Here is an 18,992-nt window from a genome sequence, read left to right as displayed (position 1 = left end):
TAGAATTTTCGGATTTAATACAAAAAATTTATTTCTGCTATCATAATGAAAACAGAATTAATTATGCATGCGCAACCGAGGAACGTGGAATTTGGAAATCCTGGAATTACAAGGAGCACTGAATGAGGTAATTTGCGATGAATAAAACATTCGGAAACTTGTTAAGGGAACCAGGTTTATTAAAACATGCAAATCTGGTCCATCTCCGCAATCAGATCCCGGGGACGTTCGCCAGTGAAGTCGGGAGTTCGGTAACAAGAATATGAGAGTGGGTCGCGGGCAGGCGAAGGGTTAAAGAGGTTCTGTCCCCCGATAAATACATACGAGATCGGCTTAACACATACATGATACACACATGAAAAAGATATTCGGATTTAAGGTTTCTATATGCTGGTGGGGAAACTTATTTATTGTTACGCGGGGAGTAAACGGCCTAGTGGTTACCTTCAGGTTAAAAGCCTTGGCTTGTGCCCAAAATCCATAGACGGCGTACAAAGTGAACACAAAATTCTACTCTATTACCTAGAGCTACATAGTAACTGCTCTGACGCGTCTCCTATCTTTGGAGAGAATATCTGTCCCCAGCTTCCAACGCGTTTCGCGGCTATAGATAAACCTTCAATTCCCCTTAAAAACAACCTCAACTACCAGCCAGGAACTTTCTGCTCCTGGAAGAAAACTCCAATGTGACTTGTTCCTTTCAGCAAAGTCAGTGGGTGGGAAATAAATTAATTAGTGAGGTGACGCAGAAGTCAAACATCGCCCCATAGAGCACAGCGGAATTTCATAATATTTTTGGCCATTAACGAAAACCATTAATATAACAATTCATTGCTTTTTAATTAAATAGCTATTGTATAATTATGAATCACATGCTTCTGAGTTGCATTAACCTTGATTTTCTATTCTTCTTTTTTCCATTGATCTTGTGTTTTTTTCCCCCCCAATTTGTAACTCAACAATCTGAAGATAATTGAATTTGTATCCAATGTATCATTTATAGTCGAATTACAGAATGACCCAGACTATAAACTTGTTACAATGTTGTAGTGCCCATGCTTTTGAGTTTCAATGTCATTACCCTCTAGCTGGCCGAGAATGATGAGAAATGAATCCCAACAGCATCTAAAAAAAAGGGATCTGCCCAAACTACCCACTTCCAATTAAAAAATAAATCCTCCTTGTGAATCTACGAGTCACTCGAGAACGTGAACTCGAGAATGATGCGGCAGAGAAGAAATTAGGTGAGAATTTGCGCTTTAAACCATCAGATAGTAAACCCCAAGGGCGCCAGTCGGCATGCGTCGGGGACCGTTTTGCTCCAATTCATTTCATGTTCATTCAGAATGAAGCACGCAATTAAAAGACGGGTTCCAGAGGACGAAGGAATTATTTTATGAAACCTAGATTTTCCCAGGGTGAAAAAGTCAAGAGCCAAAGAGAAGCAGTGCCCCACATTCACTTTGCATGCTGCGAATTGCAACAATACGACCCGGTGTAATGTATAATTAAATCAACGAGAATCCTCTCCTCATTAGGAGATTTCATTGAGGTTGGTTCCTCATAAAGCAAAGTGAAGTCAGAGGCAGAGGAAATAGTCAGCTCAAGCTCATTTGCCACCCCCAGGTTTAGTGCATAGTTCTTCCTCAAGTTATCATTCAATGAGAAGGTTGAGATGGTCAATGACTGATGATCCACTATTAGTAGCCTGGGCTTCACCATCTGCCTCATCTGTGTCTCCGTGTGAAAATGAATTTGGATCATTTACAGCTCTAAAGGACTTGGAACATTTCCCCACAAAGAACTTATTCAATCCGTAATGGGGATTCTGTTTCATTCCACTAGGACTGGCCTCCGGTGGCACAGTATAGCAGGCCGCCATCTTGCTTGTGGCACCAGTACAAAAGCGTCCATCTGGGGGCACCGGTGGAAAAGCAGAGTGCACCTTCAATACCAGCTCTCCGTTTCTGCTTCTAGTTCAGTTACAAGACAATCCAAGACACCTTTAATTGCTTCAACCAATCCTTTGACAAGTAATAACTACGCTAATTCTATTTCATTCTAATTTATTGTCTTGGAATTTGCTGCCAGCTTTGAAAATCCACATTATAGTCCGTAACATCAATCAAGAAAGACTATAATTAATTACCCGTGGCTTAATATTACAGTAATAGTTTATCCTGAGAATTTTCCCTTAATTTTGGAAAGCTCTGTGTTTTACCTTCATTCCAAAACGGGTTTTAGTGATCTTGTTACTTACAAGGTGCTCTTCCTCTGAAATGAATTATTAGCGTCTCTCTCTAGCAGATCTGTCATTTTATGATTTCCTTTTAAAGTTTAATTACATAAATACATTTCAGTGCCTATGGCAACAGCCAATCAGTGGCTGCTTTTTGTGTCACATGACAATTATGTGTTCCCAACAAAAGTTCTAAACGAGATTGCAAGATCGAATAATTATTTTTGGAAAGGGTTTGGGCAGGATCTAAGTTTCTATTTGGAAAGACTCTAACATTTACGTGACTTTCATGCAAAATACTGACAATTATGCTAAAAATGACTACCTTTAACAAGTTACCCAGTTTTGTTTACAATGGGCTCATCCTAACGTCCTACGTTAAGGGTTTCAGCCTGAAACCTCCCTAAAATCTCCCACTAGATTTGGATAAAATTCCCTAAAAGCGATGACTCCAATTATCTAGTACTTTATACCTCTGCGGGAATATTCTGTAAAATCCATAATTTGGGAAAAAAAAATAATTCATTTTCTCGGCACAACGGATTATTAAAAAAAAAATAATAATCAAATTAACATATAAATTGAAAGCGTCGGCCGATAGGAATTCCAGGTCCTGGAGCTTTAGAACCAAAAAGGTATCCTTGATTTTTGTCGTTTATATTCAGTATCCTTGTCTTTGGTTTTCAAGCAATAACATAACGACGCAGCCCTCGCCTTCCTTATAGCCCATCCTTAGATCCTCTAAGAACATTCCGGCAAACACAGAATTTTTCGATTTCAAAGAACACTCTTTTTTTTTTACACCATTTTCTAGAATTCACTTTGTTTTTAGTTTTAACTTTTAAGTCATTGATTTAAAGTTTAAGGCTCAAACTTTGTTAAACTTCAAACAAATGAATCTTCTACTTATTTTCCGTCGGGCGAGGTTAAAAGGAGAAGACGCTTCGCGAGGACAAACGGGTAACGCCGAGGCCTTCGTACGTCTGAAGACCAAACGTAAACAACATTTATTAACAAGAAAATGTCCAACCGCGCAGCAATTACTGGAATTTAGCTGAACTTTAACCCTTTGATCTTTCATGACCTTTTATGATCATCATGGCTCGGTGGCTCTGAAAGCAGATTCTAGGTTTCTTACTCCCGATCAGACCATAGACCTATTTTTTTTCTGCTGATATGGTAACAAAGCAATTCAACCAATCAGTTCCCTCCTCTGATGCCCCCTGAGGCAAAATCAGTTATTACATTATCAAAAACAAGTATTTGGAGGGCAGGAATTGGGGGCTTAGAGGTAACCGGAATGATTCTTCAAAGTTACATTTTACGTCTTATTCAGTCGATTCGGCAGAAAAGCTCCCTGGAAATGTTGTGATATTTTTCCAATAAAAACATCTTCATAAAGAGCAAACCCCCAACGTCACGACGGACTAACCAGAGAGAGACATCTTGTCCATGAACCCAGACGGCGTATCGTGAAAAAGGGGACCTGAAGCAATCTGAATAATGACGAGCCGGTCGTTGATCTTGTCAGTCTAGAAGTTTAAAACGTTTTCATAAAATAGAGTGTCCGCGGCGAAGTATGTACGCGGCGTGATTTACATCGTGGTTGTTCTTGACCTACATGATACAAAGTTTCTGCACTCGGTAGCCTCACCGGCTCTGGGCCATTAATTCTCTGAGCCGTTTACAGCTCCACCATGTACACTATCCTGCCAGCTAATTTCCAGTCCCTTCTTAGCCGTTGACATTGAATGCAACAAAACACGGATGACTCATCTTCATGGGAACAGGCCGTTCTAAGTCTTATCCGCCGCATGATAAGCCTACTAAAAGTTAAAGTGTCAATAGTGAATTGTGAGAATTTAAATCTTTAGGAAAAAACACTATTATAGAGCTTTGCTATATTTTTTCTTTTTTACATTATAAATGATTTAAAAAATGTATATGTATGATTTTAAAACATTAGAGCAGTCTGTATGGATGCCATCTTATAAAGGGACAGTTTTATTTATTTTTTCCCTGTGGTCAGCTGATTACAGGGATCCATAGAACACGCCCAGGAGGAGCAGATTTTTGCACAAGTTCATACAACATTCCAAACGACCAAAGAAGGGCATTTGGGGGTGTGGTTGGGGGGAGTGGCTTCACACAAATGTTTTATGAGGCTTTGGGCCCTAATGCTGGGAGTGGGGGGTTTATTTAACCTGTTTAATTAAAAAAAAACATTTCCTGCTGTTTCTATATACATTATTGGGGCTTTTAGAGCTGTAGAACCCTGTGATACCCTCATACCCAGCAACCATTCTGAGCTCCATCAGGGGAAGAAAGAGGGACACGAGTGGGAAAGAGAGGCACCAGGGATTTGGGAAAAGGACTGGACAAACTGAACAGGGACACTTTGCAAGTCTCAATCAGAGCATTTGTTTTGGCTGACTCCTTTTTTAATGCCCCGAACATGCATTCATCATATCAGCCATTTAGCCAATGGAAGTCAGACATTATAGTCCATTTTGCTCATGGAAAGCATATAGCTTTCATCGACCAATGACAAATCAAACACAAATTTTTCATTTCCTTTTCCTTTTACTTTGTTCTTTCTCTTTTTTTTTTTTTTTAAAGACTAAAACTCAATTCATACGGGGCCGAGATAAAGACTCATTAATATTAGATAACTTTTTTAAAACCACATATTTCATTCAAGGTTTTTTTTTTTGTTTGTTTTTTTTGTTTTTTTTGAGATCGAACCTGTAATAAATGGTGGTTTAATTGAGGAAGATCAGGGTTATTGAAAACTATTTATTCTGCTCTCCTGAAGCAAGAATTATCTAGTTAGAGAATAAATGGAGCTGAATTTACACCAAGGAATCAGGAATAATGAAGGCAAATTATTTATCATCAGTGCTAATAAAAACCTAATGTCCATCTATCAGACTCCTCTGTCCTCTGATAACCGATATAATTTCTCAGGCTGAAAAGTTAAGATAATAGGAAAGAAGGGAAAAAAAAATAGCGGAGGGTTGTTTTATCTTTTTTTTAACCAGATATTTTTAGACGATTGCTGTTTCTATGGCTTTATTTATGAATGTGTTGTCCGTACACTACCGTTCAAAGGTTTGGGGTCACTTAGTAATTTTCCTGCCCATTCCCCTCCAGACTCGGAGATTGGGGTAAAAATCTTGAGAAGTTGGGGGTAAACCATTTGGACGACCCCACTAAAACACATCAACAAGGAAACCCTACAAAAAGCCTTTTTATCACCAGGAGAAGAATTCTCACCATCGCCTATTCCATATTTAAACTCCAATAGACACGCAATGTCTTGTTGCCATGACAGCTCCTCCGCATGCTTCCTTAACATTTAACGGAGATTGCCATGCCTTGCATAAGTAATCCATTCACATTATCCCTACATGATCTTTTTTTTTATTATTATAAAAAATGAGACATTGCGGCCACGGCGATTTTCGTGTTCTTCGGAAACCATTTACAGTGAAACAATGGGACGGAACGTCGGATTTGGATGCTGCTACAGACACAACTGTTAGCACGAGTGTAATCGTTCAGATGTTTCCGCGCGGTATTGTTATTTAAGTGACAAACATGCTTATAAGTGCTGTCAATCAAGCCACATAACAAGCCTGCGTCGGCTTTGAGTAGCAACGTGCGCCATTACAGACGGGTAAATAAAGTATAGATCCTTAGAACGCAATCAGGACGCGCCGAGCTATCCTTTTAAAAGAAGAAATCAAGGACCTAATAACCACATAACTAGGAATTAGCAATAGTCGGGAATGTTCCTCTAATCCAGTCCCTTTAATACATTGTTACTGACATGGAGTCTCGAAACATAACAGCAAATAACGCAAATGTATTTTCTTTTTTTTACGGCTTGGTCTTAAAGAATAACAAACCCAAATCTAATATTTTTGGAGGTTTTTGGTCATTAACAGGCAAAATCTGAAAGTACATCCATACCAGGGATCTCTCTGGGGTTAACCCGGAGTCTCTGAGTCAAACCCTGCGTCCCTGGGTCTCAGAGTTGGTTCCTTCCTTCTTTAGGAAGGGGAAAACTGTTGGTCACACCCACTTCCTGCCTAATCCCCACCCACTTGGACTAGCTCCGCCTCTATGCACAGCTAGCCCCACCTCTCCGCAAAGCCACTTTCCCAGTAGACGAGGAGCCCCGGGTAGCCTGCCCTGGGAAGTTTCCAGGTATTATTAAATAAAGTTATAATGCCAATATAATTACAACCTCAGCAAAAGGTTACTAAACCCAAACCTGCTGCATTTTAATTGGTTTTCCAGCTTTGTGTTTAAGTAAAACGCATGTTGCTAAAGGATAAGGGTCTTATTTTTACGATTTCTGTAGAAGCTCAAAAGGATTTGTTAAGCTCTAGGTGGATTTTGAGTGACTGCTACTCGGTTAAAGACGTTTGTACAGAGTCTCTCACCTCGACGGGGAATCTTCTCCCATTAACGCTGTGTTCTGAGCCTGCCGAGGCATTACTCTGACCCCAATGGAATTCCACTTTCTCTGCCTTAAATCTTCCCGGCAAGCCACCGCCACTGATGAAATAATCATCTTTAAGGAGAATGGCAACTGTGTGAAATGGAGAGAAAGAAAAAGAAAATGTTAGTACTGGGAATATACATTCTCTAAAAGAATCCAAGCTGCCCCAAATACATTTTCCAATCATTATTTTCTGACGACAATAAAGTGTGATTTAAAAAAAATAATTATATATATATATATATATATATATATATATATATATATATATATATATATATATATATATATATATATATATATATATATATATATATAAAATATATAGGTCAATATATTTTTTTTAATTGTTGATAATTTATAGTATGCAGGGTGGTAAATATTCAAGAAATAATATCAAATAATAATTTAATATTTTATTAAATATTAAACTGTCTGTACTTGGCTTTGGGTCACAATTTGCCCTTAAGGTAATCTGTGAGTTTTGGTCACAGCTATCAATTATATTTTTGGTCCTTCTGTAACATTTTTTTTTTCACATTCGAAATCAGATCTCATTCTGTCATGTTCCTGAGAAGGGCAGAGAGCGAGTCCTTCACAGATAAGACTTTGGAGCTGCGAACAGGTCATGGGCAGCGATGTTAATAACTGACAGTTTGCATGGCGAGCTGTCATCTCCGTGTTGCGCGGCTTCTATCAGTTCCTTGAGTACTCGCCGAGAGAAAACCGTCATTCTGGGCTCTGAGTTATACATTTCACAGGAACTGATATCACTGACTACATGCGAAAAGGTACAGAGATACATTGTTTCTCCTGGGAAAAATTCCCAAAGTGTAACGAAAGAACCGTGTTTTAGTAAACAAGCCCGAGATTACGTACATTCCATTTTTGTTGCATAAAACCCAACTGGCAAAGTGGGCAGATAGCAATTTCATATTTTGGATATGAAGAATTTTAGCCACATCATGGAATAAGATAATAAGAACTAAATCAAATTTGTTGATTAATGTGCTGGACAGGAGGCTTCCTGGTCTTCAAACTATTAGGGCGAGATGTCAGTCTGACCATGGTCTCCAAAATCAATAGAAAGACACTCTGGCCATGTTCCAGCATAAGAATGTGCACTAATGCTTAGAATTATGGAAGATTGAGGATTCTAGGGTTGTTTTCCAGGGTTCATGTCTGATAAAAGGGTTTCTTCTTAAATTATTGTCCACATACCGTCATCATGCAATGAACAATGGAAGAAGCTCATATTAAAAGGAGAAGGTTGGTCCATCTACATTACAGCTGCATATTTTTTCCAATTTGGAAACAAAGACCAACAAAAAAAGGCATTGCTATTTTATAAAAATTCTTCCAAAAGTTAAGATAACTAACTTTAATTGATAATAATGCCAGCCAGTAAGCACGTGTCACATCTCTGAACTTTTAAAAACACATAATGTAAATTTAATTGCTTCACATAAATAGTTGATCAGCTGTAAATGAGTAGGCATACCCTTTGAGGTCATTCCACTTGTTTTAGGGTAAATAATTAAAAATAATCACTAGAAAGACGTACAGTCTCAAACGTTTTCCTAATTGTGCGTTTTACAGGTTCCATTTCATGCCAATTTCACAAAACACTTCTTCCTATCCAGCCATATCTTTATACCGTTAAATGCTTCAATTACTTTTCTGCAAATAATCCTGCTTAAAAGGGACAGAAGAGGTCATCGGAGACCAGCCAGGGAACACTTATTGTGCATTAAATATCTAACACGTGTTTGTGAAATAAGCCAAAAGCCATTTCTTTAAAAATTTTGTTATTTTATGTTTTTAAGGCTTTCTGTATGGTTCACATCACTATACTCTTTATCAGCTTCAACCGAGAGCGGGATACAACTTGTTACTTTGTTACTCTGATGACGTCTAAACACATATTGTTACATTGTAACTCTCTATTATACTGTTTTATGTAGGTTATTAAAAAAAATCCAATACATAGGGACAACCTATCAGAAATAGCGAGAGGAGAAGCTGGAATGTGTCCCTACAGACTTTTTTTTTACGAATGTTGGGTATTAATGCTGCATTAGAGCCAAGAAGCCATTTTGAAACAAATTTTTCAGTTGGCTATAGCCAATTTTGTGCACAACTCTTTTCTAACGTAAGATTAATCCACCAATATAAGATACTTAATATTTTTTATATATAAGATGTGTTTAGGAAAAACATTGAGGTCCATTTAACGTCTTAAAAAGGCCAAGGCAAGTAGGATCACTCAAAGTACCCTGAAAAGTTGTGAAAAGTGCAATCTAAATTGTCGGTGAGCACCAGCTTAAAGCAACCTTGTGCATACGTTTTTAAGCAAAGCAGAAGTTATCCAGACCAGAGATGGGAAGATTAAAACCCAAGTCTTGGAAGAAAACCATGAATGGTTGCCAAGCCAAGAAGCCAAAAGATTAAGCAAAGCTTTAGAGCTAAACTTGGTGGTTGAAGGGTGATTTACACGATGGTGTGGCATCTGTCCAGCTCATTTCATTTAGTTATATCATAAATGGAAAAGGAATGTCAAAATTTTATGAAATCATATATACTTTGAAATGGAGCCTTAAATGGCAAGGTGAAGCTTTTTAAAAATTCGATCGGGGTTGGTTTATAGAGTTGTGTGGTTTGGACTGTTTAGCTGGACTTTGCCAAGTGATTAAAATTCCGATCATCTCCCCAGACTCCAAAAATAAACCTTGTATCATTTTTGTATCAGAAATCACCCTATATAAGTGGTCTCTTGGACACAAGGACATAAGGCCCTGCTCCCAAACCTTTCTTGTTCTACTTTCCTTAAAAACGAGTCTCCATTATCTCTCATGGACTTGACTGTTTGACTGGCCGAAAGTAAAGGTTGAGTAAAAAGAAAGCACCCCTTCAAATTGCAAATTTTTATTATTTCAAGCGTTAATAACCATTTTTTAAGCTACTCTTCAACAAATGTTGACTCAATCTTGAGTGGTTTCTTTGGCCAACATGTTGTGGTCCATAGCTGAAGGAAAGTATATAGTCACCTGTTTTCCCGGTGTTCTTCATCCATGTTCTGTTAGAAGATTCATTCTCAAAGCCCTCAAGTTGCAGCTCCTGGAACTCATCCTTTATCCTTGCGCTGTAATCGTCAATATTAATAGGGGACTGGTGCGTCCCACCGCAATCTACGCTGGACGATGCCCAATATTCAGGCCCGTAAATACCTGTTCCAAAACAAAAGAATACAATTCAGTGTGGTCTAGAACATACCTTATTCGGTACAGAAACAAAATCTAACGTTATTATTACATTTTATTTATACAGTGCCAGCAGATCCTGAAGAGCTTTATCCGTGGTGCACATTTTTGAGACGGATACAAAATGGTTACAAGACAAGAATAACAAAGACGATCGAAAGCCATTATGTTTAACAGTACTCGAGTTCTGCCTCTAGCAGCTGGGAACAGAGTAACTACCTGAAAACATTTTCTTGGATGATTATGGTCTAATCTGTTGGCTGGTTGGCGTTCCTTGAAATTACTACTACTGCTACTTTTTGGATACTTCCATATGATAAAATGTTACAAGTAATTCCAAACTTGAAAGTGTATAAAACTTGGATAGGCAGCTTCAAAGAGACGCTTATATTTAAACTCATGCCCGGTTTAGATAAAAAAGTACGTTTTGTGTATATTTTTTTTTACAGCGCGACTGGGCGCAGCATCCCCAAATAGACAAGTTTCATGACTTCATAATATGCCCCATGCCGAGAAGAGGTTACTATAACCAAGAAGAGTTTGGGAATGGGGAGTGATAATCGTTTATTGGATTTGGCTCTAAAAATCCAAACCAGAAAAGATCTTCCATTACTATAGGAGATAGATAGATAGATATTTCTATTATTATAGCTAAAGAGTTCCACTAATGTTTCCAGCACAGAAAAGAACAATTTTAACTTCTTATATTTTATATTTTATTTAATTTTATCACTCTATTCTGCATTATCTGCAATAAAAATCTAAACATTTTCTAAATTATAGGGTTTTTTTAATTTTATTTTATTTTAATGGAATAGGAGGCTGACTTGGTCTTACGTTTTAATATTCAGCCCACATTCAGACCATTAATGGGATAACAGCGGGAGTTACAGCAAATAATACGGGAAAGTGTTAACCTTGAAATTCTAAAAGGTCTCTTGATTTTCGTTTCAGCAGAACGTGGATCTGCTCTTACCTCTCGTAATGGCATTAAAAGTCGTCTGCTTCGCTTCCTGGAGAAAGCTCTCTTAATGACACTATTTGATTTTCTAAGGATGCAGTCACACAAACTGTATTAACTTAAGTACAGTAAAAAAAAATAAAAAATCAACTACATTTCCCATAGATTTCTTGTTTTGTAGAAAATATTAAATTTACTCCTCTTCAGGATATTCTAATTCTTAATTTGTTTTGCTTTCCAAAATGTGAAGAGTAACTTCTCGTTCTGACTCCCTGCTATTGTCCTGGTATTTCTCATTTACTTGATTTACATTATTATACAGTTACAAAAGGCAACATAAAAGGTACATAAAAAAAGGTAAATTTACTTTTTTCCTCTGGAAATGTTTCAGAGGATGCCAGGTTATGTCCTGACCCAGCACAGGGAGTTATGCTCAAGAACTAGGACATGAATACCTTTTCTCGTTAGGGAATAAGCAAAAGGGGGCAACAATGAGCGGCTGGAGATCAAATGCAACAAATCCTCTCTCGGCGCCATCATGAAGACGCAAAGTCTAGTTTAGAACTGGAAATCTAGCGGCCATGTGAAGACAAAACATGGCTGACACGCCTTGGACAAACTAGACTTACTTTCTGAACCAGACAACTTTACAACGTGGGCATTATCAAGTTCCCGTAAGGCAGGAGATGTATCCGTCACGGTTAGGTTCTCTACAGCTAACAAAAAGGTGACCCACATTCACCAAGGACATCTAAAGATGGGGGACCACTGAGGCCTTGGCATTTTTGAAGGCATAGACTGTCGAAACGGTATATTGAAGCCCCTGTCTAAACTTGTGACTTGTGTTGAGTGTTAGCGTGATATTCCATGTTATCCACAAAAACATATCATGGACTTCTAAAGACCTCGTAGAATAGCTTCCGCATCTGGGAGATGTTTAACCACAGCCATCCACCATGACATTGGGTCCTTGGGAAGCTACTCTTAGCCTTTGTGTTCCGGCATATTTATATACTCCAGAAAACCACGTCCTGAACTGCGCTATGAAAAATACCGAAACGCTAATTAAATAACATCTTGTTAACTCAATCTCAACATTCAGCAGTTTAAGCTTATTAAATTAAGTTAGAGAACAGAAAATTAAGTGTACCTAATAAAAAAAAATCAAAGCAGAATATCAAATGCTGAAATGAGGGTTAATTGTTTAACATTTCATTTACAAAATAATACCTATTTATATTGCCAGCATTTTTTTTTCTTATATAACTTATTTTACAATTGTTTTTTTATTTCTAGTCATAACATTAAAATTATATCGAGATAAAATTCAATATTTAATGAGTTCTAAAATATTGGGAGGGGGGCATTGAGAGGAAAAAAAATTGCGTTTTATGGGTCAGAAGCTAGTATTTGCATGTAAATAAATTCTAAAAATAAATAATTTTCTCCAGATCATTTTGCTTAAGCCTGAACTTTTTATACCACGTTTGCACAAGATGAGAATAATCCTTCGCATATGAGAGCCTTTGTATTTCGTAACAAAGAAAGTCTTGTAACTAAGCTGTGTTTGAGCAGATTTTAAATATACAGCGAGGATTTGCATAAAAAGAATGGAAATCGTTCTAGTAGGATTATTTTACATATAACAAATATAATTGTATCTTTTAAAATTCCAGCGTGAACGCTCTCTTGGTTTTAGCGTCATGAAAATATGAAAAACGGGGACAGAACGCACAATAAAATAATTGAAATATTTAACTAGGTTAGGCACGGATTGAGAGGGAGAAAAAAAAAAGCTAATTATTTTTATATACTCCGTGACAAAGTTCTAAACTATTTTCATGTTTTTGAAGTCAAGCTGAAAATTAAATCCAGTAAAATGATGGAGAAATAATAGATACAAAGAGAGAGTCATTAAAAAAAAGGGAACTAGCATGTAAAAATACATGGTTTTAAGTAATGGTCAATGGTGTAATGGTCAACTGGAAGGCCATCAACCTGCCTTCAACTGGGGCCATTGTCATGTCTACTGGGGTAAAAACCCTTTTAGTAACCCTGACGAAAATCTGCCCTGAGTATGGGTGACTGCTACGTGAAAATTAGGTCAAGATCCATCATAATCGAGGTCAACTTGAAAAATTCATGTGTTATGATTATAATTCCCTAGAGGGTCATCTGATTCAGTATGGATTCTACAAGTCAACTTAACCAGAACGATAAAGGAGGACAATTCAAATTTATTTAAATGCTCTTAGAAAGGATAACGTTGACGGAATAATGAGACATTAAACTAAACGTGACAAGTCATCACAATTTTCTAAAGTAACGGTTGCTTCTAACTTCTGGATTAACTAAAATTCTCATCATGTTCAGATAAGGCGATGGGTATTTTATCCAGACGATGAGAAAGCCAAAGGCTATCCAACCTTGACATAAATCAAATCATCGGAAACCCGTAAGACCCTTTCCGACAAGCTTTAACTTTAAATGGACTTGGGCCATACACTATAAAAATAAAGAAAAAGTGCTTGGAACGTCGTTTTTAATGTACTGTGAATAACCTTCTCTTCTATTTTCAAAGCTAGGTTTTAAGCCAAGAACTATGGAGAGACCAATCACATGGCTCAGTTCCCCCAAAATAATATGCTCTAAAAGTTTAAACAAAAGGAAGAAAAAAACGAACAATTTGAGCAAAAAAGCCATTTCATGCCGTGCTGCTTCCTCAAACAGATAACAGCTAAAGATCAAAAGTCAGATTTTGGTGCCTTAGGATATCGGGAATGTGTACACTACAGATAAAAATCTAATTGCTCGGTACCACGGCTTGATTTGTCTTACATTTTCGTGGTTTCTCTGATCTGCTTTCCATAATCAGTGATAATTACATGAAAGATACGAGTACGGAGACGCGAACGTCACTTGAGAAACACAAAGGAATAAGTTCATCATTCGCTGAAAAACTTCTTGTCTGCTTGGACCTTGGTGTCTATTTCTGGCAATACTCTCCTACCGACCAAAACCAAAGTTGTGAATTAGAGAAGTACAAAGACATTCTTTAAGGTTGTACACCCTACGTTACTCTGACTATCCTAGAATATGGATTCCAAGGGTGGGTGTGATGGATTTTGACTTATGTATAAAAAGTAATTCTGGTGTAAAGTGGGTTAATAACCGTAGCAACCAATGGAATGCTCCTGTTTGTTCCCATTTCACTGGTCTGGAAGAAACCTTTAAAGAAAGCTTATGTACACAACGACTGGACAAACAAAAACCACTGTTGTTTCTAGATCGGGTGAATAACAGCCGTTATAATATTAACTTAACGTAGCTATTGTAATTATCAACATCAAGCTGGGCTAGACGAATGTTTGTAACTTGCTTCATAACCCGTACACATGGGGAAGAAGAGACGGAGAGCTCTGTAAGACCATCCTGGGTAGTTCAACAATTTTTTATTGGACTATCTTGATTTTTGGGTACTCTCCTCTTGTCCATGCTCCTATTTTTGTAGGCAGGTTCAGCAGATCCCCTGATCCCTCCTGAGATGTAAAATCAATGGCGGTCTGGGTTGTTGAAGCTCCCACATGGCCACCTCATGACGTTCTGCAGCTGAGCACCACCAGGTGGCTCTAAGTAAGGTAGTCCCATCCTGCCCTCGTCTCTTTCTGGGCCTGCCCCTTCCTGTTTATAGCCACACCCCCAACATAGGCGTTCCTACTTGGACATACTATTTGGAGTACGCGTACACGCAGACACACTCGCCATGTATATTCAACACAGGCATACACAAGGTCCGCATCAAAACTTCACATCATCAAGTAACAAAGACTTATCCGCCTGGCGCTGATAACTCTCCATGCTCATCACTGCGAAAGTCATCAAACTTTCACTGTATTAAATTAGTCGTTAGTGAGGCAGATCATATTGATCTGTTTTCTCTTACATACGGCCTCTGGAGATTAATTCATAATTTAATCTCATGACTAGATCTAGTGAAGCAGAAAAAAAAAGCTAAATGATTGTATTATACACATCGCTGTGTGTTCTGTTCATGGTAGACTACCCAGCAAAATAAATACAGGATTTATCACGCGACTGCAGATTGTCGTCCTGCTTAGCCCAGAGTGCAGCCGCGGGTTCTTTAACATCAGACAATCTTCCCGGATTTCCTTCCTTTTCAGTGTGTTTCTACCTCATTTAAATTAAATCCATTCAGCATTATCATTACTCAGCGTCGTGAGGCATAGAACACAGAATACGCGAACCTTCTACCGACAAAAGGCAGACATGAACCCTCAACCCGGTGAATTCACTGAAACGCTAATATCCGAACAGTGAGATAGGGATGGTGGGTAAGAAGAGCAGTATTTACTCAGAAATCTTACATTTTACAGTTCTCTACACTAAATAAACAGACATTTTAACTTCATGTAACTTCAGGATCTGCACAATTGTTCCTCCTTGCTAAGTTATCTCTCTGCTATCATGTTGCTGATTGCTGTTGATTGGTTCAAGCAGCCTTGATAAGAGTGGGGAGTGGAGGAGAAGGAAGAGAACTTCCAGCCAGAAGGTTGATTAGAAAATGCTGGCTTTGCCACATTTTGCCACCAATCTCAACTTCTTATTAACCTAAATGTCTTCTGTACAATTATACTAATTGGCATTAAAGGCTCTCTGTATGTCCAACCAATACACAAGGGTAGTCTGATCAGACCCCTTTTTAGTAAAATATTTTTTTTCCAGAAAGCATCAAACTACGGCAACGACTTGCGGAACGAGCGCGAGTTGTCCCAGTCAATAGAAGACTCTATCACTTAATTAAAAATAGACGTTAATTAAGAGAGCTGAAAATGCATGAGCTGTGTTTATATTTTCCAAAAAAAAAAAAAAAGCTGAGAACCAAAAATGGATGTTTATCTTGGCACTTCCATTGGGACAATGTATCCAGCATGTAACATGCCATCTTCCTCCAGACAAGGAATCACAAATGATACAGATATCACCAATGATGGGCACCTTAACATTAAACATTTTTTTAAAAATATTATAAACTAACTCATCAAAAAAAACCACTAAAGTAATAAACCAACACAATATCCTATAAATCTAATTTTACCAATTTGTGATTATATAATGAAAGAAGAAATTACTAGACTCCATTTTTTATTTTCTGTTCCCCATCGGGTTTCAAGCAATATTAACAAAATGTATAATATTAATAATATTGTTAGTTCCAGAATCCTGCAGACTTTAATAACATTGGATTAAAATGTAAGCTACAAAAGTAAGTTTAAAAAAAAAACCAAAGAGTAAAATTAATATATCAAATATTGGGATGAAATGTAATGAATGTCTCATTGTACCATTGGGAAATTACTAGAAAAAATGAAATAACCCTTAACTATAATAATTTCTTAGTATAGGATTATTTTATGGTAGTTTTATTTGTCGAATACGTTAAACAAACAGAATCTGTTTTGTATTCATTTATTAATATTTATATTTCAATGTCCGCGCGCACTCTAATCCAATATTTACAACAAAATCAAATCAAACTTGGGAATATTTGCTGTCGTTTGCTAAAGAGGCTGGTAATAGATTAAATTACCCTGTTTTATCAATGACTTCAGTTCAAATGATTACAGAGTTGATATGTTTCTGTTGTTAAATTCAAACCTCTGTAAACTCAGACATCTAAGTGAATGCCGACCGCATGCGGTTACTTAAATTTGATAGACAGGTGCTTTTCAGACCATTTAACCAGCCACAGTAAATGTATGTTTATATAATAAAACGACAAAAAAATATTGGAAAATGGTGGCGTTTGAAATCTAAAATATTAAGCGAAATTTTTTTATAGTTAAGTAATCACTACAAACACTTGTTTACACAGCGTCCACTTTTCAAATATTTAATTTAAGAAATATTTTCAATTATATTTACCCATTTTTTTTTTTGCTCCCATGTTTTATTGTTTCTTGACTTTTGATCTAATAAAAGCTATGTCTCAACTTGAAGAATTTAATCTTTGCTTCCTTCTATGAACGTCAAGTTTGTGAATCTATGGCATTGCTGCTTCTTTTGTGACGTGTTTCGTAGAACGGACTGGCTTTGGGACCTGTACCCGGAGCCTGACGGGAGAGAACAGTCTGAATCAGTGCTTCCTTCCCTAATTAAAATTAAACTCCAAAACCTTATTCACAGAGTCTTTAAAGTCCTTGAAATCTCTGCTCTTGTCTCCAAACATAACCATTCACCGGCCAACCGTTATTTGGGTCCCCCTACGAACATTGTATATCTACAGAGTGTTTGGGAGACCTTCACTACAATCCAATCATCTCTTTGGCCAAGCAGTCCCGAGCCTTCCGTCTCATTCCTCGTCAACCTAGTAGACTGTAAGCTCACAAGAGCTGGGCATTCTTCTCCTTCTGTGCCAGTGTGCCTTAAAATGTGTTTGTTTTGGGGAATTTAGTATATTATAAATGTTATTGATAACGTTGTACTCTTCCTTAGTGTAATAGCGCTATAGAATCTACAGGTGAAATGCTTCAAGTCATGGCAAGACAAGATGGTTCCTTGAGTTGGCCATCAAAGAATCTGCCAAGCTGAAATATTAATAGTATGCTAAGAAATGAGCAATGTTCCTTTTTTTAATGGAGATTTGTGAGTAGACCAAAAAAGATTTGCCCTTTATCGCTAATTTGGGTGTAAGCAAAGTGTAATCTGTCTTGAGAAGCCACTTATTGAATGCAACTTTCCCTTTACTGTTCAAATACAATGAATGTAGGTGTAAGAATTATACCTAAATCAATTCCTAGGGAATTCACTAGCCCCAAATTGACTTCAGAATCTGATTGAAAATCTCATGGAGACCTCAGAACAATCAGCTCAAGCACATTTTAATTGGGAGTCTCATTGATGTTTCCGATAACAAGAACCGTCCGACCTTTTATGTCAGGGTTGGTCAAACATTATTAAGAAGCATAGATTAGGAGGAAGGGGCAGGCGCTATTCAGAAAATTCTGAAATTTGAAATTATAGAAATTCTAGGCAGGATAGGAAGATCTTAAAAAAAAATTCCACTCGAGGTCTTCATCATTCTTACAAGTAACCATTTGGTCATCGATGATGTAGAGTGTCTTTTATACACTCAGGTTTCCAAAATGTATCTGAATTTTTGTATTGTGGAAGGAGGAAAACAAAACAGAAAAAAAAAATAAAAAAAAAATAGTGAAATCTCTCGTCTCATTGAGATACCAGCTGTGTGCCGTGCAAGCTCCAACACATCAGGACTGGGAATTGGACTCTAATAATGCTTTACATTCAATGCCGTGCTACGATGAATCTCTCCACAGGAGAGCCACAGCAGCAACACATTCTCTTTTGTAAAAATGAATTTATGAAGTTGGAGAAGCGATTTATTATGAAGGCAGAAGTGTGTGAAAACACTGAGACTATATTACCAGGCTAAGTTTAGATACCATCCGCTAGGTAGTAAAGTTGTGACTTCATCAATATGATTTTATGTCTCCCATAACATTCCTAAGCAAATCACACGCAATTAATTTTTCCTTTTCCCCCCTTACAAGGTGCCGTCCCACCTACTCTCATAAATGTAGCACTCTTATAACTACGGTGTTAACAAAATATCAATTTAGAATGTCCAAATTTCGCCCAAAAATGATTTAACACCCTTCTTAACTCTGTCATTTTAGCCTCTAGTCATGTGATACAAACTGAGGTCACTGATAGGCTGAAGAAGCTTTATTGGCGTAATAAGAGTTTTGTTGTAATAACATTTTGGAAGGGCACCGGTTTTCCTTGCCTGGAAAGTAAAAATATCCATATAATAATCAAGAATAATATCAATAAACCGGTTGTCAAGGCTGCTGGCAGGTTTGCATATATGATCCCCAAAAATAAGCCTGATTCATGTGAAAAATGGGTGTTCCGAGGGTGAAAGACATTGTGATGTCATAATGATGTCGCATATTGCTGGCAGATCACTTCACGTGGCCTCTC

The 18,992-nt window shown here is 37.4% G+C and overlaps 1 protein-coding gene across 1 annotated transcript in view; it reads right to left on the bottom strand.

The window, feature by feature from the left end:
- Window positions 1-18,992, bottom strand: part of LOC149278692 (receptor-type tyrosine-protein phosphatase gamma-like) — a 176,319-nt gene that overhangs the window by 80,651 nt on the left and 76,676 nt on the right. The window contains exons 3-4 of the mRNA XM_089501835.1: window positions 9,797-9,976; window positions 6,691-6,839 (exon numbers count right to left, since the gene is read on the bottom strand). Coding sequence (XP_089357961.1) covers window positions 6,691-6,839; window positions 9,797-9,976 — 329 coding nt within the window. The remainder of the gene's footprint in view (window positions 1-6,690; window positions 6,840-9,796; window positions 9,977-18,992) is intronic.

This window comes from Sceloporus occidentalis, unplaced genomic scaffold (assembly GCF_023333645.1).
Source record: "Sceloporus occidentalis isolate IW3139 unplaced genomic scaffold, rSceOcc1.0.p SCAF_183, whole genome shotgun sequence".
NCBI lineage: Eukaryota > Metazoa > Chordata > Lepidosauria > Squamata > Phrynosomatidae > Sceloporus > Sceloporus occidentalis.
Note: the sequence above shows the minus strand (reverse complement) of the source record. Positions and strands in the feature narration are given on the sequence as shown.